The sequence below is a fragment of the Trachurus trachurus genome, assembly GCF_905171665.1.
Source record: "Trachurus trachurus genome assembly, chromosome: 11".
NCBI classification, from domain to species: Eukaryota; Metazoa; Chordata; class Actinopteri; order Carangiformes; family Carangidae; genus Trachurus; species Trachurus trachurus.
This window is the reverse complement of record NC_139904.1, coordinates 14,498,654-14,515,033: the sequence shown is the minus strand read 5'-3', so window position 1 is coordinate 14,515,033 and position 16,380 is coordinate 14,498,654. Positions and strand designations below refer to the sequence as shown.

The 16,380-nt window shown below is 42.9% G+C and overlaps 1 protein-coding gene across 4 annotated transcripts in view; it reads left to right on the top strand.

Moving 5' to 3' along the window:
- The window catches only part of LOC310993609 (RNA-binding motif, single-stranded-interacting protein 3), a gene marked incomplete at both ends in the record, with an annotated part of 259,796 nt that overhangs the window by 179,216 nt on the left and 64,200 nt on the right, over positions 1-16,380 (top strand). For all 4 annotated transcript variants that reach the window (XM_083982008.1, XM_083982009.1, XM_083982010.1 and 1 more), the window contains one exon: positions 14,261-14,418. In XM_083982008.1, coding sequence (XP_083838134.1) covers positions 14,261-14,418 — 158 coding nt within the window. The remainder of the gene's footprint in view (positions 1-14,260; positions 14,419-16,380) is intronic.

Below are 16,380 nucleotides of genomic sequence, written 5' to 3'. Positions count from 1 at the left end.
TGGGCCTTAGCATTACTTCCTGAAGTGTTGTTGTTGTTGTTGTGTTTTTAGTATCTACTGTATTAAATTACTTTGTTAGGGCCTCATGCAAAACCTATTTGTACTTATTACTAGCGAAACGATCTTAGCTACTGTAACGACAGCGGCATTGACCATGATAACGTCAAGGAGGGAATGATGAATGATGATTATGGAAATGCTAAAACCTGCGAGGGACATGTGTGACACTTAATTATCCAGAGACATGAAGCAGGTGTTGACGTGAGATGACTGATGTTTATTCAAAGTCACCTCGAGTGTGATTTTCCTCCTCTCCTCTCGCTCTTAACCCACGCTGACCTCTGAGTAAGGTGACCCTCTTCCATCTTGCGGCGCACTCGTCCTTCCTTCCGTTTCCCTCTTTCAGTTCCTCCGGAGTCTAGAGTTCACTCGCTCTGTCATGCCGTCATGTGGACACTGATGTCCCTGTCTCTGCTGCCAAGACCCATGACATCTGTCTAGACGCTTCTATGCTGTTGGCTTACAAACAAGGGACTCCACCCCTTGATTACCCAGCAGCCCCTTCTCTATTTTTTATTTTTTTTGCTCCTCCCTTCCTCTAAAAAATGTTTTTCTGCTCTCAGACAAATAACTCTTTCCTGTAGCTTCATCGTGGTGTAAACATTATTATGTTGCCTGGGATCAGCTCCATACAGTCAGGTTTAGTGTTGTTGTTTTCATTCCTGCATTTCTCTGCATTTATCACAAGCCTGATGTGACTCTCAGACTTGTGATATACTTCGTGTTTACCAAAGCATATGCCTCAATATCACTCCAGTGATATTCTTCGCACACTGTATTAGCCTGTGTTCCTGGATGATGTAAAAAGGCATATCCACTCAGCAGCGTATCAACAAAAGTCCTTCGCCCACACCAGAATCTTCTTTGCAGCTTCTGCTGTGTAAACCATATTGGTCACCATATTAGTAATGTTGAGATAATGGCAGAAAAATGGAGGAATCATAGTTTAGTTGGTCTTTAAGACTTAAAACTGAGACTTCACTGCTGATTTGCATACTTGACTAACACACTGCCTCCACAGTTTATGGGGTTTATGGGTGAGCAAACAAAAAACTAGTAGATGCTCAGGTGCCAACATGTTAACTTTTTCTGTCACATCTGTACATGTAATAAAATAAATTGATACATCTGTAGGTGTAGGGATATTTCTTTAATATGGGACTATTTGTCTTGGCTGCACTCGCCTGACACTACTTCTAGCCTGGCAAACACTTTGTTTGTTTACCAAATTGTACAGTTGTAGTCTTACAGGCTTTAAGATGGTACATTTATATACCACTGATTTTTAACTGCAGTCATTCATTTAGTTCATGAATTCCACATTTGTTTTGGATTTGTCAAAGTCATAACAGCGTTTTGTCACCGCAGCACTTTGGTGTTAACAGGCCTGTTTCATTCACACACCATTGATGCTCCACTTAAGCATCAATAAAAGCACCAGGGTGGTTGTTATTGTTATTACTACATTTTTTACTACCTTCCAAGCTGTTTTGTCCCCTCCCTCTTTTTCTGTATTCTTCTCTCATATCCTCTTCCTCCATAGTTTCACTCCTCCTTTTTTTCTGCTCCACTCTCCCCGTCCAGAAAGAGGAAGCTGTTAAGTTTTTCAAGTTTTCATAGGATGGGAGTGATGAAGCCGATGAACTCGGCGGGACACCCAGGGTGGGTCGTTAGTTTGCTTCCACTGTATCATTAGTGTCCATAACAAACACATTATCTCCCGCTGCACCACCCCTCTTCCAGGCCATTTAGGGTGATAATTAGACTGTAACAAGCAGCCATCCCCTCTATATAGGTCATCTACTGCTAATGATGCTCTCACTGAAATACACATCAAGGGGATTGGGTTTGGGTTCAGAAACCTGAACTACACTGTTTCTGATGGGTCAACAGAAGTTTATGTACTGATATGATATATCGCAGATATACTGTACAAATACTGACGATATTAGTGATATTTTAAAACATATGTATGTATATCAAAATCATGTAAATAAGGACGACAATGCCATGGCAGATGTTTGGCCTTGTGGATTTTATTTCCATCAGTTCATCTGGTTGCCTCTTCACTCACATCTGTTACAGTAAGTGTAATTGTTCCTTTTGTGTGCTTTAGTACAGTTATGGTTACACACTCTCTCCACCTCCCTACTTGTATTTCTAATTATCTTGCAACAAAAGAGAGAAACCACACAATAAACAAAGATGATGTAAATTATATCATTGTTTGGTTCACATTTTTTATAGATAATATCATTAATATTGTAAATTGTGCCCAAACATAGCCTAATATATACATATTATGTTGTGTGCGTTATGCGGGTGTGTGTTTGTTTGTGTGTGCGTCTGGGAGTAATAACAATAATAGTGAACAGAAGTAAACCTTTCATCATAGGCGCTTGCTACTTTTATGGAGGCATTTTCTTTCACTGATTCTTAAACCTGGGGCAACACGTCCCTCAAGAAATTGTCGATAATGACTTTGTAGTGAGCATGTGTATTTTTTTATTTGACATGCAATCAGGGAAAGACAGATTTGTAATTACAGGGCAACCAGCACCAGTGCAGTCTCATATTGTTTAAAAGAAATGAAAGCTGTAAACCACAGACACCACACTGACAACTACTCTGACATTAAGCAGTCTTTCTCTTCCAGCTCGTGCTTAATACATCAAGGTCACACAGACTGAGGCAGATTGGTATTTTTTTTGGCTAATTTAGGTATGTAATATTAATATTAAATCTGTCAAAACCATATTGTGTCAAGACCACGGAATTATAATGGAAATATTTATGTTGAAGTCCAAATGTGAATTTATGCATATTAAGTAGGACCCAGAGGCAGCTGTCAACAGAGGCAAAACAAAGGGGCTCCTGTGTACACATGGATCACATATAATTATGTGGTCTGCACTCTCAGGTGTTTTTCTTTTGTCATGTTTCATTAACATGTGCATGCGATTTCCCTCCATTCTTGCCATAATTATAAAACCATATGGTAAAACCTGACCTGAAACCTGATGAGTTTTTATTGTAGGCATGTTACAGACCAAGATTCTATAAATTATGTTTCTTTGCTTGTAAATGTGATGTAATTATGAAGGTAAGGGCTGCCATGTTAACACCTCATTAAGACCTGAGACATGTAGCATTTAACATGTAATTAAAGAAAGTGTATGTGTAGTAACAGGACTCGGCAGAATGGGAGCAAATGTTTTTTAATGTGTCTGAACGTGTTTAAAGGCTGCATTAAAGGAAAAAAATATTAAAAATGAATCATTACTCAGCCTACATACAGTATAAATGAATGTATTTATGCATGTTGTCTCTGTTTGACTGCCTGTTTATTCAAAATCAAAAGCTGATTTATTGCAGCTCTGTGTGTTTTTGATGGAAAAGGAACTAATACTCCACATCACCGTTTTGTAATTGAAAATCATTGCATCAGTTCCACTAGTGAACCTGACTGATGTCACATAAATGTTGATTTGTTCTGAGTGGCTTTCTCCACACAACACTTCCATTATTGCTTTTTTATTACTTTTGTTGTTGCTGTTTTCCATTGAGAAATAATTCTTTAATATATATTTCAATATTTCTGCAGCTCTCGCCTCCGCCGCCTTGTCATTTCTCTGTACAGATGTGACAGAGCTAAGGCGAGGTATTTCTGCTGCAGTTAGACATATGATACTCACATCGCAGTATGGTTTCACGTGGCAGCCTTAGTGTTCCCCGGTGAGTAGTGGCACATTAAGGAATAATAAATGAGTCCATGACCCAGGGTAGTTATTCAGGGGTGTGTTTGTGGAGTCGGAAAACGGCGTATGCTATTTGCTTTGCAGTAGATTCATAAGTGAAAATTGCATTGTGCCTCCATTTGGAGAGCAGGTGATGGAGTGTGGAGGGAAACAAAGAGATTGTCACTCTCCTGGTGTCTGATGATGCTCCACCACACTGCTGAAACGCTCACACATCCTGCCTGTCATCTTAACACTGGATCCGACTTGTCAACAGACTGCATGTGTCCACCTTTTTTGACTAGAAGGAAAAAGAGCTGTGACTGTGTTCAATTGTGGACAAGTGCTCGTGTATTTCGGTGAGAATGTGAGGTATTTTATGCATGTTGAAGTGCATGCATGTGACTTTTGCTTGCCTCCCTATCTGATAACTTTGATCCTCTGACCCCAGCCGGTCTGGTGAACACATTCTTCACAAAGGCATGTGCTGGGGAGACAGAAATAGGGAGGGGCATATGCAAGCAGCCTTTTGAAGTCACTTAACATCCACCGCCATGGCTCATTTGACCCATGTACTGTGGAGTTAACATGCATGGCGATTTTATGATGCAGTGAACCCCGTCAAGGTGCGGCTCTGAGGATCGTATGAGGTGAGGCTCTGAGTAGCATGAGCTCAACGGGACAGCCCGTCTGAAGCAGAGGGGAGGCCGTGATATGTTGGAAACACATGGGAAACCTTTTTTGGAGTTTCTTTTTTGGGTGTGTAGGTCACTGTGCAGCATATCTGTGATCATGGAAATCCATACAACATACATAGATTCCCCACAGTAGTCGCTTGGTAGATTTTAATGGCAAAGAAATCACAGTCGTCCTGATAAACACAATTCAAACTGCTGATATCTGATTCAGTCATAGATATTTCTTATTATGCTTTTTTTATTTAATGGTGTTTACTTTAAATGTTAACATACCCACCATATTGTAATAGTTGTGTAGATTTCACAGTCCTCATTTAAGAAACGTAAACAAAACCACAGCTCTTTGTTTAAATGTTCAGACATTTTGTTTTTGTATGATTATTTTTGAGTACTTGAATTTGTTACTCACTTTAATTGGTCACTGCGTTGACGTGGTGAAGCCCAACCCAACATGAATGGCATTGTATGCTGTGAAGTGGACAGTCATCATAGAAAATCAACCTGTGTTCACGATGAAGCCATAAATGCTTGTGCACATTGACCCCCTGATAAAATCAATGAGCCCAAACAAAAGCTTCCTACCATATTGTTCCTTTTAAATCACGTATTCCCACAAGGCTAACATGAAATGAAACACACAGGATGCTACAGCATTGTTAGAGTCCTGTGAGCTCTCCATGGATTTGAATGATCTTCTTCAGGTGCCTGGAGAAAATTGTACTCCACCAAATATCAAAGCCTCACTTTTGCACATTGTCCTCTACACAACAGTAACAGGATGTCATGTGCTCTAGTTTAGTGGTCTATCTCATCTGTGCACAAAGTAAACCGTCGAGTGCTCTCAACTCTGTGGACTGGAACAAGGATAATTACTGTAATACTGTTGAAAAGCGAATATTTGTGAAGGTTTCCAAACTGACAAAAAGACAAAAGAGACGGGAGAGGAAAGAGAGCTCTCGTAGCGAGTGAAAAGACATCCATAATTTACAGATACAGTAGGTTTCCTACGTCATCTCACCGAGGCCCTCATGTTGGTCAACAGTGCAAATCAAACGGCCACTATTTCCTTTTAACACCCCTCCCTCCCCATCTTCTCCAAAACTCAAAAGCATCACCGGCACTCTCCACCTCCACATGATGCCAGCCAGGAGGAATTCAATCTCAGAAATGATATCATGAATGATGCATAAGACGGTAAAATGCATTTACCCTGGCAACAACACAATGAGCTGTTGTTGCAAACACCGTAATGGAAAAATACGAAGGTTATGGTGATGAAAATGTATTACGAAACCGGAAAGACATTTGTGAATGTTGTCTACTCCTGAGCTGATGAAGCACGACCGAGGACATAACCACAGCTTATAAGGAAATTCCTCAATATTTCTACAAAGGGAGCATGCGTTTGTGTATAGGAGTCCTCAGGGAAGTAGTAGAAAACAGTGTCTTTGCATGCATGTGTGCCTCCCTACTTCAGCTGTGCGTGCATTAGTTTTGTCTCCTTTTGCTGGAGCACAGAGGTAAGGCCAACGTGCCCATCTTCCATGTTAATAATGGATTTTTGATATGAGCTCCACATGAAATTTTAATCTCTGGAATATTAGCTCACCGAGGGAGATACAAAATCAAATCAGGGGGTCGTGATTAAGCGGGTGAAGCCCATATCGACCCATTTAAATTCACATTAACCCGGCATCAAAATGTATGAGCCATGACATTGATGGCAGACATAATTTAGTGGTGTTATGTCAGTTTTGCAAAGTAAAGGTGTGATCTCTCCATCACACATCTGCAAAAAGGGTGAAAATGACACTTGATGTGGTAGATGCTGGAAAATATTAAGGGATACAGCTGGTGATACTCTGTATTTTTCTTATCAGCAAATCCCGTGAAAATACTAAAAACCAACAGTGAATTAGTATTTCCTGTGCAGCCAGAGCTTGATAAAGCTCCTTCTTCTGCTAAACATTGTCTGAAAATGATGAAAAACAAGTCAATCATCCTTAGTTATAATGAACATGGACACTGAAGCTAAATTTGAGTCAGTCTCACTTTCATCAGCCTTTTGCTGCATGTAAAAACCCACAAGGGCACCAGATCTGCACAAATGCGCAGCTAACAAATACTCCCTTTGCTGCAGTTTGACTAACATCCGCTAAAAATCAGTGAGAATTTTTGGAAATTAAAATATATGTAAGTGTATTTTTTAGGAATACTGAGAGATGAACTACTGTAATATTTTGGTCTTTTCATGGGATTTGTCGACAATAAGTAAAACTACTTTAACATAATTGCATTTTTGTATTGTAGTGACCCACTGAACATATATTTTAGATGTCACACCACATCAAAAATTTAAATCAAGAGTTTGACCTTCTGTGTCCTATGTACGGGACAGGGTTCCCTGTACTTTAGCTTGAATTTGCATGCAACAGCGCAGTCAAACGACACATGGAAGGACATATCAAAAGCCAGCTTTGTGCCACAGCGCTCCCTGCGCCCTATGCTGGATGAATATTTCACCACTGCGCCAACAGAGAGCAGGCCCAGCTGAGAGAGTGAGTAAAACAAAGCCCCACCGCTGTGTTAGCATACTCAAAGGCTCAATAATGTATCACCCACTTTTGTTCCTTACACAGCATCTATCATCTCGGCATAATACAGAGTAGCTAGAAAGCCATTTTCCAGAAGCAGTAATAGGACAAAGATTGACAATGTGTGTGTGTGGATGTGTGTGTTTGTTGGTGTGCAATCACATGTATGCTTGTCTGCGTGCGGGTGTGTGTGACTTGCAAGTATAAGATGCATTGCTGCGCAGGAGCAATGTGTGTATTTATGTGAGTGAATGAGCGTAGATCTTAAAACCAAACTAAACACCTCGGTGCCTCTGGGCTGCTAGGACACACTTAGTTGTCATTGGCTAGGATTGCACTCATGGGAAGAATCCTGTAGCTGAATAATGTGATGTATTAAGCTGTGCTCTGCAGCAGCGTATGGTAATTTGGAAGGTTTTTTTTTTTATTATTTAATCAGGTAACATTGAATTCCAGCCAAATGGAACACTGCATGAGCAAGGTGAACCTCTAATCTTTTGTTCCTGAGCTTCATATTCTGCTCCTTTTATCTTTTGCATCTTGTAAAAAAAAAAAAAAAGACATGTTTTTTAAAAACTTTGTGCACTATGACAAACTTTGAAATACTTTTTTTTCTGTAAAAATCACAGAGAGGTTAATTAATGGGCATTTTTGAAGCCACCATCTGTTGATGAGTGGATAGCTAATCATGTTGCTCTTGCAGCGAAGAAGAGAGATCGATCATGTGAGCGTCCTAATGCGCAAAAATGAAATGGTCAGTGTGGTAGTTTACAGGGAAGACAGTGACGGATCAGACAAGCAGACTGTGATTGACTGTGTCAATATTATATCAATACACAGGAGAGGGGAGGGTTTATGTTGGATCCTCACCAAACTTGCCTGTGGAGAATGTGATTTGTCGGCCGGGGAATCTTGGGTTACTGCCTCGTTTTATTGTTAGAAGACATATTTTTCATTGTTAAAAAGTTCCTGTATTTTAGGTAACTGCAATTTTGGTAATATTTCAGTTTCTGCCAGTACAAGCACAAGGCACCACATCTCAGACAAATAATTCCAGTGGTTTCCATGTAGTGAGTTATGCAGATTTTTGGATTTCAAACTGGAAAAAGAGAATCTACCTGTTCAGTAAAAGGTACGGTGTAGGCATTTCCCCTGAGTTGAGTGCAGTTCAGTTCATCCAATGTTTCCTTTTTTTTTTAATGCCAAAATATTGCAAAAAAAAAGAAGCTTCTACCTTAGTTGAAGTAGAAAACATTTCTACACTCCGACAAAGGCTGGTGCTAACACATTCTTCAGGTACAAGTTGACAATGTGGTGCCAGTTTCTGCTGGTTGTCATGTTGCTGCTTATACAGTATTTACATCCAGTCAGTGCCCTATACCCTCTAGTGGTGCTCAGAGCACTCTGACATACCTCTGGATCGGTGCAATGAAGTGTTAGGATGTCTGAAGGGTAACTGGTATTCTATTAATTCTTTCGTCTTCTCCCATCCACAGGAACATGGTCACACACAGGGAAACATGCGCTGATAAGTTGAATATTTGTGCAACATTTCATTAGAAGCACAACCAGAGCTTCCTCTCCAACCCTCAGTCCAAAGCGATTACAGCCGGGCTGCCCACTGAGGTGATTCAAATTATGAATTAGAGGAGAGATGATATCTGTTACAGAAAAAAAATGAAGTTTAATTCAATTCCTGAAGCACTGACAAATGTATTCCTCCATGGTATGTTTGCGGCCTTTATCTTAAACCCCTGCCAACACCTGTTTATCGCCGCGCTATTAAATCCACGTTTAAGTGACAGGTGTTTTAGGCTGTTTGTTCAGACGTAATATGGTAATTGGGCTGAAGATGGCCGCCCTGAGTGATGGCGCAGATCTTTTGCCTCGCAGCCCTTTGTTTCCAACAGAAGGTTTGAATCAGGAATGTGGATTTCGTCATTCAACCCCCCCCTCCCCCCCCCCCCCTCCTCTCCCCCGGTGAGCAGCAGAAGGACCTCACGCATTACCAGCCTGCACTCTTGTCGTCTTTCTTTCTTCTGCTCTGTAACATGCTGCTCTGTGATTTAACGGGTCCAGGTTGGACATATTTTGGTTTATATCGGATTATAATCTGTGTTTGCGTGTCTCAGCGTGTTTTTGTAATGGAAATTCAAGTCCATAGATTCTGCCCTTTGTAAATGAAAGTAGCCACTGCAGAAAACACACTTTGAACCTGTGTGTGAAACTGTTTTGTCTGTTTGATTAATGCACAGCATCTTACAAAATCAAATATTCCCACCACAGTCTCAGCCTGACTGTGAAACATTGTGTACACCTCTGGTTTCAAGGCCCCTGCAGCTTGTCTGTCCTGACAGGTATATGGTGTGTATCTGCTGGATAGAGACAGGCCGTGATGGGGGCACAGTGTAGAGGTTTGGATGTGGATAGGACTTGTAGTCGATTGTCACAGAGGGGGCACGATAATAGGCCGAATGTGTCGAGGAAACAGAGTGATGGCTCCTTTGTAGTGCTACCTTTTTGTCTCTGAATTCTCTGGCTCCTCACAAATTAAACTCGAGCTTTTGAAGTGAGTTGATGCGATCATATGCTTCTCTCCTTTCCAACTCCCTTATCCTGAATCCCACCCCTTCTACTTCCTTCCACTTGGTTGGCCTGCTTGTCTTTTTGAAGGCATTCTGCAGACTCAGGCTCCCACAGCAAGATCTGAGTACAGATCCTCAACCTATATACAAGAGCACAGTAACGCTCCCTCCCCCAAACAAACTTGTCAGCATACTTGTCAGCAACACACCCTCGCAGCAGCAGCAGCAACCAAGCAGCTGCTGCCTCTTTGCAGTTTTCACCAACCAGACAACATGGACCCCCATTGTCTTTAGCTTTAATTGTGCTCCTTCAGGCTGCTGGTTAGTCACACAACAGGCCAGAGTGGCATACCTGAGGGAAGTGAATAGAGCAGGGGGTTATAATAAGGACTGGCAACCACAAGCGCACCCCCTCGTCAAAGAGTGTATCGGCGCTTAAAGGAACGGCGGCGAAGCCCTGTAGAGCCAATTACACATACAGCTTTAATCTCTTGAGCAAGCTGAATGGATAGAGAGGGAGAAAGACAAAGAAAGAAGCAAGGATGAAGAGTGGAGGTGATGGGTGATTGGCAACAGTGGTGGGAAGAGCTGATGAGCAGGAATGGACTGGAAAAATGAAGGGAGGTATAGCGGGATGATTGGGAAAAAGGAGAAGGTGGAAGTGAGTGTCCTGGGGTGAAAGGAAGAGTTGGAGGAGGAGGAGGCGATGGAGAGGTCAGTGGTATGAAGAAGGGAGAGAAAGACAGAATGGGGGGAAAGGATCCGGTGTAGGAGAAAGGAGCGAGCGTTTGGAAAGACAGTGAGGGCAATTGTGAGCCTCAGCACGACGTCAGATGCAGTGCCCCCAGTCAAGACACATATCTATCTGTCTAACTTTTATCAGTTAAATGGATACAGCCCTGAGAGCCCCATCGGCGCAACGTGAGACTTCTGACGGTTAACGTCTCTTTTCCCTCAAGCGTTGTCAGAAGGCAACAAGGGCTTCCTTTAATGTGTTATATCTGCCTGTCATGTCGGCCGCCTTCGCCTCCGTCTTTCTCTCCTACTCCCTCTTTCTTACCTTTTCACTCTTTCACCTTTTGCACTGTGATCTACTTCTTTTTTTTCCCCCCCTTTTTCCCAGTTCCTTGCCGTCTTGTTTTTTTTTGTTTTTTTCTTTCTCCCTCTCTGCTGATTCTCCCTCCCCCCTCCCCCGTGGCATGGTAATGTTCTCAGAAATTACAGTGAGGTAAACAGAGCAGGGTGTCGAAATGAAATAACTGCTACGGGGCTGTCAGCTCTAGCAAGGGGGCCATCCGTCAGCAGGAAATGACACGTCGGCTGCCCTCCCCCACCCCCCTCCTCCTCCTGTCACACGCACAGTTGGATTCCTCCTGTCCTCCTGGTGGCAAGGTGAAGGAATTATGCTCATCAAAGGCCCAACGCAGCCTGGAGCCTTTCCATTAACCTTCTTCAACGCTGGTCAATGGCGAGGGGACACAACACAACTGCCGTCGCGCACACACCCACGAGGGCCAGGCGTTCTTACACCTCTGGGAGACATAGGCGCATAAAAGCAAAAAAAAAAGCCAATACATACCTCGGCACAATATTACAGTCTATATATCCAATGCACACGCATAATTACTCTGAGATAGGATTTATACACAGGTGCCCACAAAGCGCACACACCTCAATTACCGTTTCATTCATAGCCTGACAGCAGAGCGTGTGCGAAGGCTGACATTAAAGGAAATTAAATCTCCTTGTGGAACGGGCCAGCCCATCTCACCTCCCGTCAAAATGCTCCCATTTCCACTCCTCCACGTAACCTTCTCATCTGGGTATTTAGGGCTTTGTGGTGCGGAACGTCATCAAAGAGAAAAGTGAAGGCGGCCGTGCATAGACGAGGCCTCCCCACGTTAATCCCCCCCTGTAAAAAGGAGCTCTCTACTATTAGCCCACGCACACAAATTACTGCTTCACGTTCTGTCGTACTCTTTCACCGCACACACTGTCACACGCTTACGGGAGAATGTGCCTTCATTCACGTCCACACACACACACACACAGAGTCTTGTATCATTGACTTAGCCCAGTAAGTGAGTCAGTCAGTTAACTCTTTGATCCAGACCTCCTGTCTGCACTGGAATACGAAGCCTATTTGACATAATCCTGAAAAACATCGCCTCACACATCCAGTGAAACTCAAAGGGAAGCGCAGCTGCACAGCCACACACAGCAAAAGGGACTTAGCAGCAGAGTGACACGTGTACAGTAGATTTTTACGGGCAGATTTAATTAAGCCTCATTCACTGCCAAATCCTGTGTTATACAAACTCCTGTGAGCTCGTTCCCGCTCGCTCTGAAGCACGTAAATGTGACAAATCTGCAGAAGAAGGAGGAGTTTAGTTCGCCGTGAAGTTGGGTAATTGAGTTCCTGGTTAAAGGAAAAATAGCCACAGTTTTCCTGCTTTCACATCGGGCACCGGCTTTTCTCCCGAAGGCTTTAATCAGATCAAACATGTCCTGTCAGATAAGACGGCTAATTAATCAGGGGAGGGACCAGTCTTCTCCTCTGACAGATGGAGAGATGGAGGCAGGACGCCGGTGGAGGCACTTCCTCTCCTCCTCCTTAACCTCTTCCTCTGCCGTCAACAGAAAGCAAAACACAAGACAGAGTGAGACAGTGTTGCCTGTGGCAAAGCACAGAGTCTGTAAAGATCCTCAAAGACATTGTTTACCTGCGACTGTACCCACAGTTCTACACAGTTGTGCATCTCCACAAAAGACTCTCCAACTGTGAAGAACGCAGACTTCTTAAGTCGCTGTTTAGCATATTGCATATGTGTGTGGAATAGATCACTGAAACTTGACGTTTCTCATCTTTTTTGAGCGCAAATCAACTGAACGTGGTGCTACTGACAGATTATAAGGCTGCTTGAGCTTTAAAGGAGAAATACATATACAGAAAATTTTAGTTTTGTCCCAGCTCTATTCGTTTTCTTTCCAGTCAGAGTTAATCAACACTTTCCCTTCTTGTTCTTGTTTCTCTTCTCCTATTTCTACCAGTTTTTAAATCCTATGAGACTGGTTTCAGCCGATACAGCCTACCCTCCCGAACTAATGTGACATTTTTCTTTAACATTAGGCCTAATATATTCTTATATTTTTTATAGATATATGTCTTGCTGAATTGCTATTGTTAGATTCAAAGCCTCCCTTATTATTAGATATACAGTACTGTAGATCCAAACCATCACACAGAATATTGCGATTCTTCATGGCATTGATCCTTGTTAGTACCATCCTCTTCATTTTATTCATCAAAAGTGAATTAAACTGTAGCACTCAGAGAGCCTGTTATTGGAAGAATGATGTTAAATTGTATGTATTACATATAAGTCATAATGGCAGATCATGTCAAAATCATCAGTTTAGCTATCAGCATCATCCATGGGAGTGACTTGAAATGAATGGACCTCAAGTTTGAAGTACTGTAGGCGGTACTAGGTCAGTGACATGCATCTGTTGACTGAAGTGGATGTGAATCTTTTCGAAATACAGTATGGCTGTGCTCAAACACTCATTTCATGATGTTGGCCACAAACAACATTCATTTTTTGTATGAATGATTTCTGTTATTATTATTCTTCATAACTTTAACCTGATGGTCCTGACAGACGTTGCACAGAAGGTTTTGGAGAGGTGGATGTTGCATACTGTAGATGTGACGGGATGAGAACTGACAGCAGATCAGAATCTGGCTGCCTGATTGTTTACTTACCACCTGGGTTGGAGGATGGAGTGAATGTAAATTGTTATGTTGGAAAAAATATGCATACAGCATCATATAGATACATAATTGGAGATAAGGCTGACACGATGTTGTTTCATGCTCAATTTAGAGAATGACTGAGTCGAGGGATGGATATATGGATAACTGGGTGACGTACATGGTGGCTGTGAGCTGTGAGCTCTGCCTCTGCGGCTGGTTGACTGTTGGGACCATGGCTGTTGTTTCCAGCTGTTTCACTGTAGAGCGCACTGGGCCCTCAGCTACCCGAGGCTCAAACCATCACTAGCTGTGCAGCCTCACCCAGCTAGGAGCAGCCCCAAGGCACTACAGAGAAAACACTGCTGTACAATACACACTACACAGTTTCACTTTCTATGTTTCTGTCCTTCTCTCTCCTGATTCTTCACACTTGAAAACTGGTGTAGAACAAACAGACCCAGAAGCCCCCATACAAGCTCTTGTTAAAAATATATACAGCACGGAAGATGTTAATAAAGACTTCGTATATTCATGTTCTTTCACACACGGAGCCAGCACAATGAACTATTGATGTATCCATATCGCATGTTGAACAGATGAATGTGGTAGTGTCAGAAAGGCCAGACATCATGTGAGTTCAGCCAGGGATTGGTTGCACTGATGGCAGCATTGTTATGTGTTCCGTGATGCCTCATGACACAAGGCTGATGCATATTTCACAATTCCTGTGACTGATGATGATACATTATTCCTCATACCATATTTTCTGTCCCCTCTCTCCTTTCTCCTCTCTCCTCCCCACCTGATCTTCAAATCCCGGAACCCTCAGCAACAAGAGCAAGACCCCACCAACCTGTACATCTCCAACCTGCCGGTGTCTATGGACGAGCAGGAGCTGGAGAACATGCTGAAACCCTTGGGTCACGTCATCTCCACGAGGATACTGAGGGATGCCAACGGGGTCAGCAGAGGCGTTGGTTTTGCCAGGTATGCAACGATAATGATCAGTTTAAAGGTGGAATATTTCCCCAATATATTCCCTTGCTGCACCTATTAATGCAAGTGCAGTGTGCTCACACTACGCTTATGTCAAATGCTTCTCCTTTCTTACTCTATGGTCTAGTAGCTGGGACAGATTTTTTTTTTGCATGGGTTTGACCTAAGTAGTGCACACACACACACACACCAGGAAATGCATCGATGGATGTGCACACACAAACAGATACAAGTGCACTGACACACAGGCACCCACTTGTGCACCCCATGCACACATTCACTCTATAAAGACGCCCGTCAGGTGAACCCTGCCTCCAGGCAACAGAAACTTTTAAAGGTGATTTGTTTCTTTCCTGAGCCTGTTTGACAGTGCGTCTGTTAGTGGATGAGTCTGTCTTTGTTTATGCCTGTGCATCCAATTGCGTGCTCTAATGTGTGCGTGTTTGAGTGGATGCTTGTGCTTATGCATTCGCACACATTTCATGGATACCAGCGCCAATTACCCCTTGTCCATACAGTATAGTCAGGGCTGCTCTATTTCCACCACCAAGCCTATCACTGAACAGTTTATTTCTTTTTCTACTTAGAAAAGTTTCCACTTCTGCTTGTTAATCCCCCAAAGTCATAAACCGCTCTGTCCTTGTCCTCGGCAGCAGCCACCAGGCTCTCATTCCTCTCCACAGATTCCTCCCTTGTTTACCCAGAGGAGGCCACTGACGGCCACAGAACTGCCATCTTGCAGGGATTTTTCTTAATCACCTGCTCTGGCTGAACTCCTCTCCTATTCCCTGCTCTATTACTGGGGGTTACAGCAGGACAGACAAGCACAAACACACACGTACACACGTATATAAACAGGCATTTATGCACAAACATAAGCATATGCACAGATAGGCCGCTACACATGCCTGCACACCCCTGAATAAGCACATGTGCGTGCAAGTGCGCGCGTCTGCCAACACACACATGTAAAAGGCAGACTCTCACACGTACACACACAGACAGGTAGGCAGCCTCCTGCAGACCAACAAGCAGAGCACAGCAGCAACCTGCCACAGGCCACCTGTTCAAGCAGCCCTCCGTGGGAGGAGGAAGAGGCATGATGGAAAGGGAGAGTGAGACAGCAGGAGAGAGAGGGACACGAGTGTGAAACAATAGCCAGGTAAAAAGAACTAATCATAGAGGTTATTAGAAAGAGAAAAACCAGGAGATGGGAAGGGGAAGGTGTTATGTGACGGAGAAAGACTGAGGAATAGAAAGTGAGTGTGGGTGTGTGGGAGACGACGTGAGGAGAGAGCGAGTGTTGTTTTGGTTAGATAAGGATTAAACAGAAGAATTACAAAAGGTTTTGTTGTTTATGCATGAATCTAGAAAACAAAAGAGAACAATGGTAATTGAAGTACAGGTCAGAAAAAGAAGCCAGACCGAGATGCAAGGAGAAAGAAGAAGAATCAATGTGTTTTATTAATTGTAGAGCTGGTGTTAGCTGTGTCAACAGACAGACAGACAGCTGCTGAGGGTTGGGCCATGAGGGGCATTAGAGAGAGTAAACTGAGCTAAGTGTTTGTGGGCTGATCCATTACTGATATCAGAGCCCATTACTCCAGCCCCAGCACTAATCATTGCAGACAGCAGCACCTGATGCCATTAACCCTCTATGGTACGGCGTTGCCATATGGCAACAAACCGATTTTAAGCCTTCTACACACAGACAATACATACCCAATTATGTTGCAATGCATTAAAAGATAGGTGGGGTTCTAAGTAAACCAATAGCAGTGTTTAAATTTGTTACATGACCTACTGGAGGCCATTTTGAAGCCCTTTTCTGCAGACGTCTTCACAGGGAGGAGCCTCGCCATTTGACCCCTCAAAAATGATCTAAAATAGTGTTTTAATGACATTTTTCAACTGGGAAAAAAATATATACTCAATAATAGGTTAGTTAAGTTC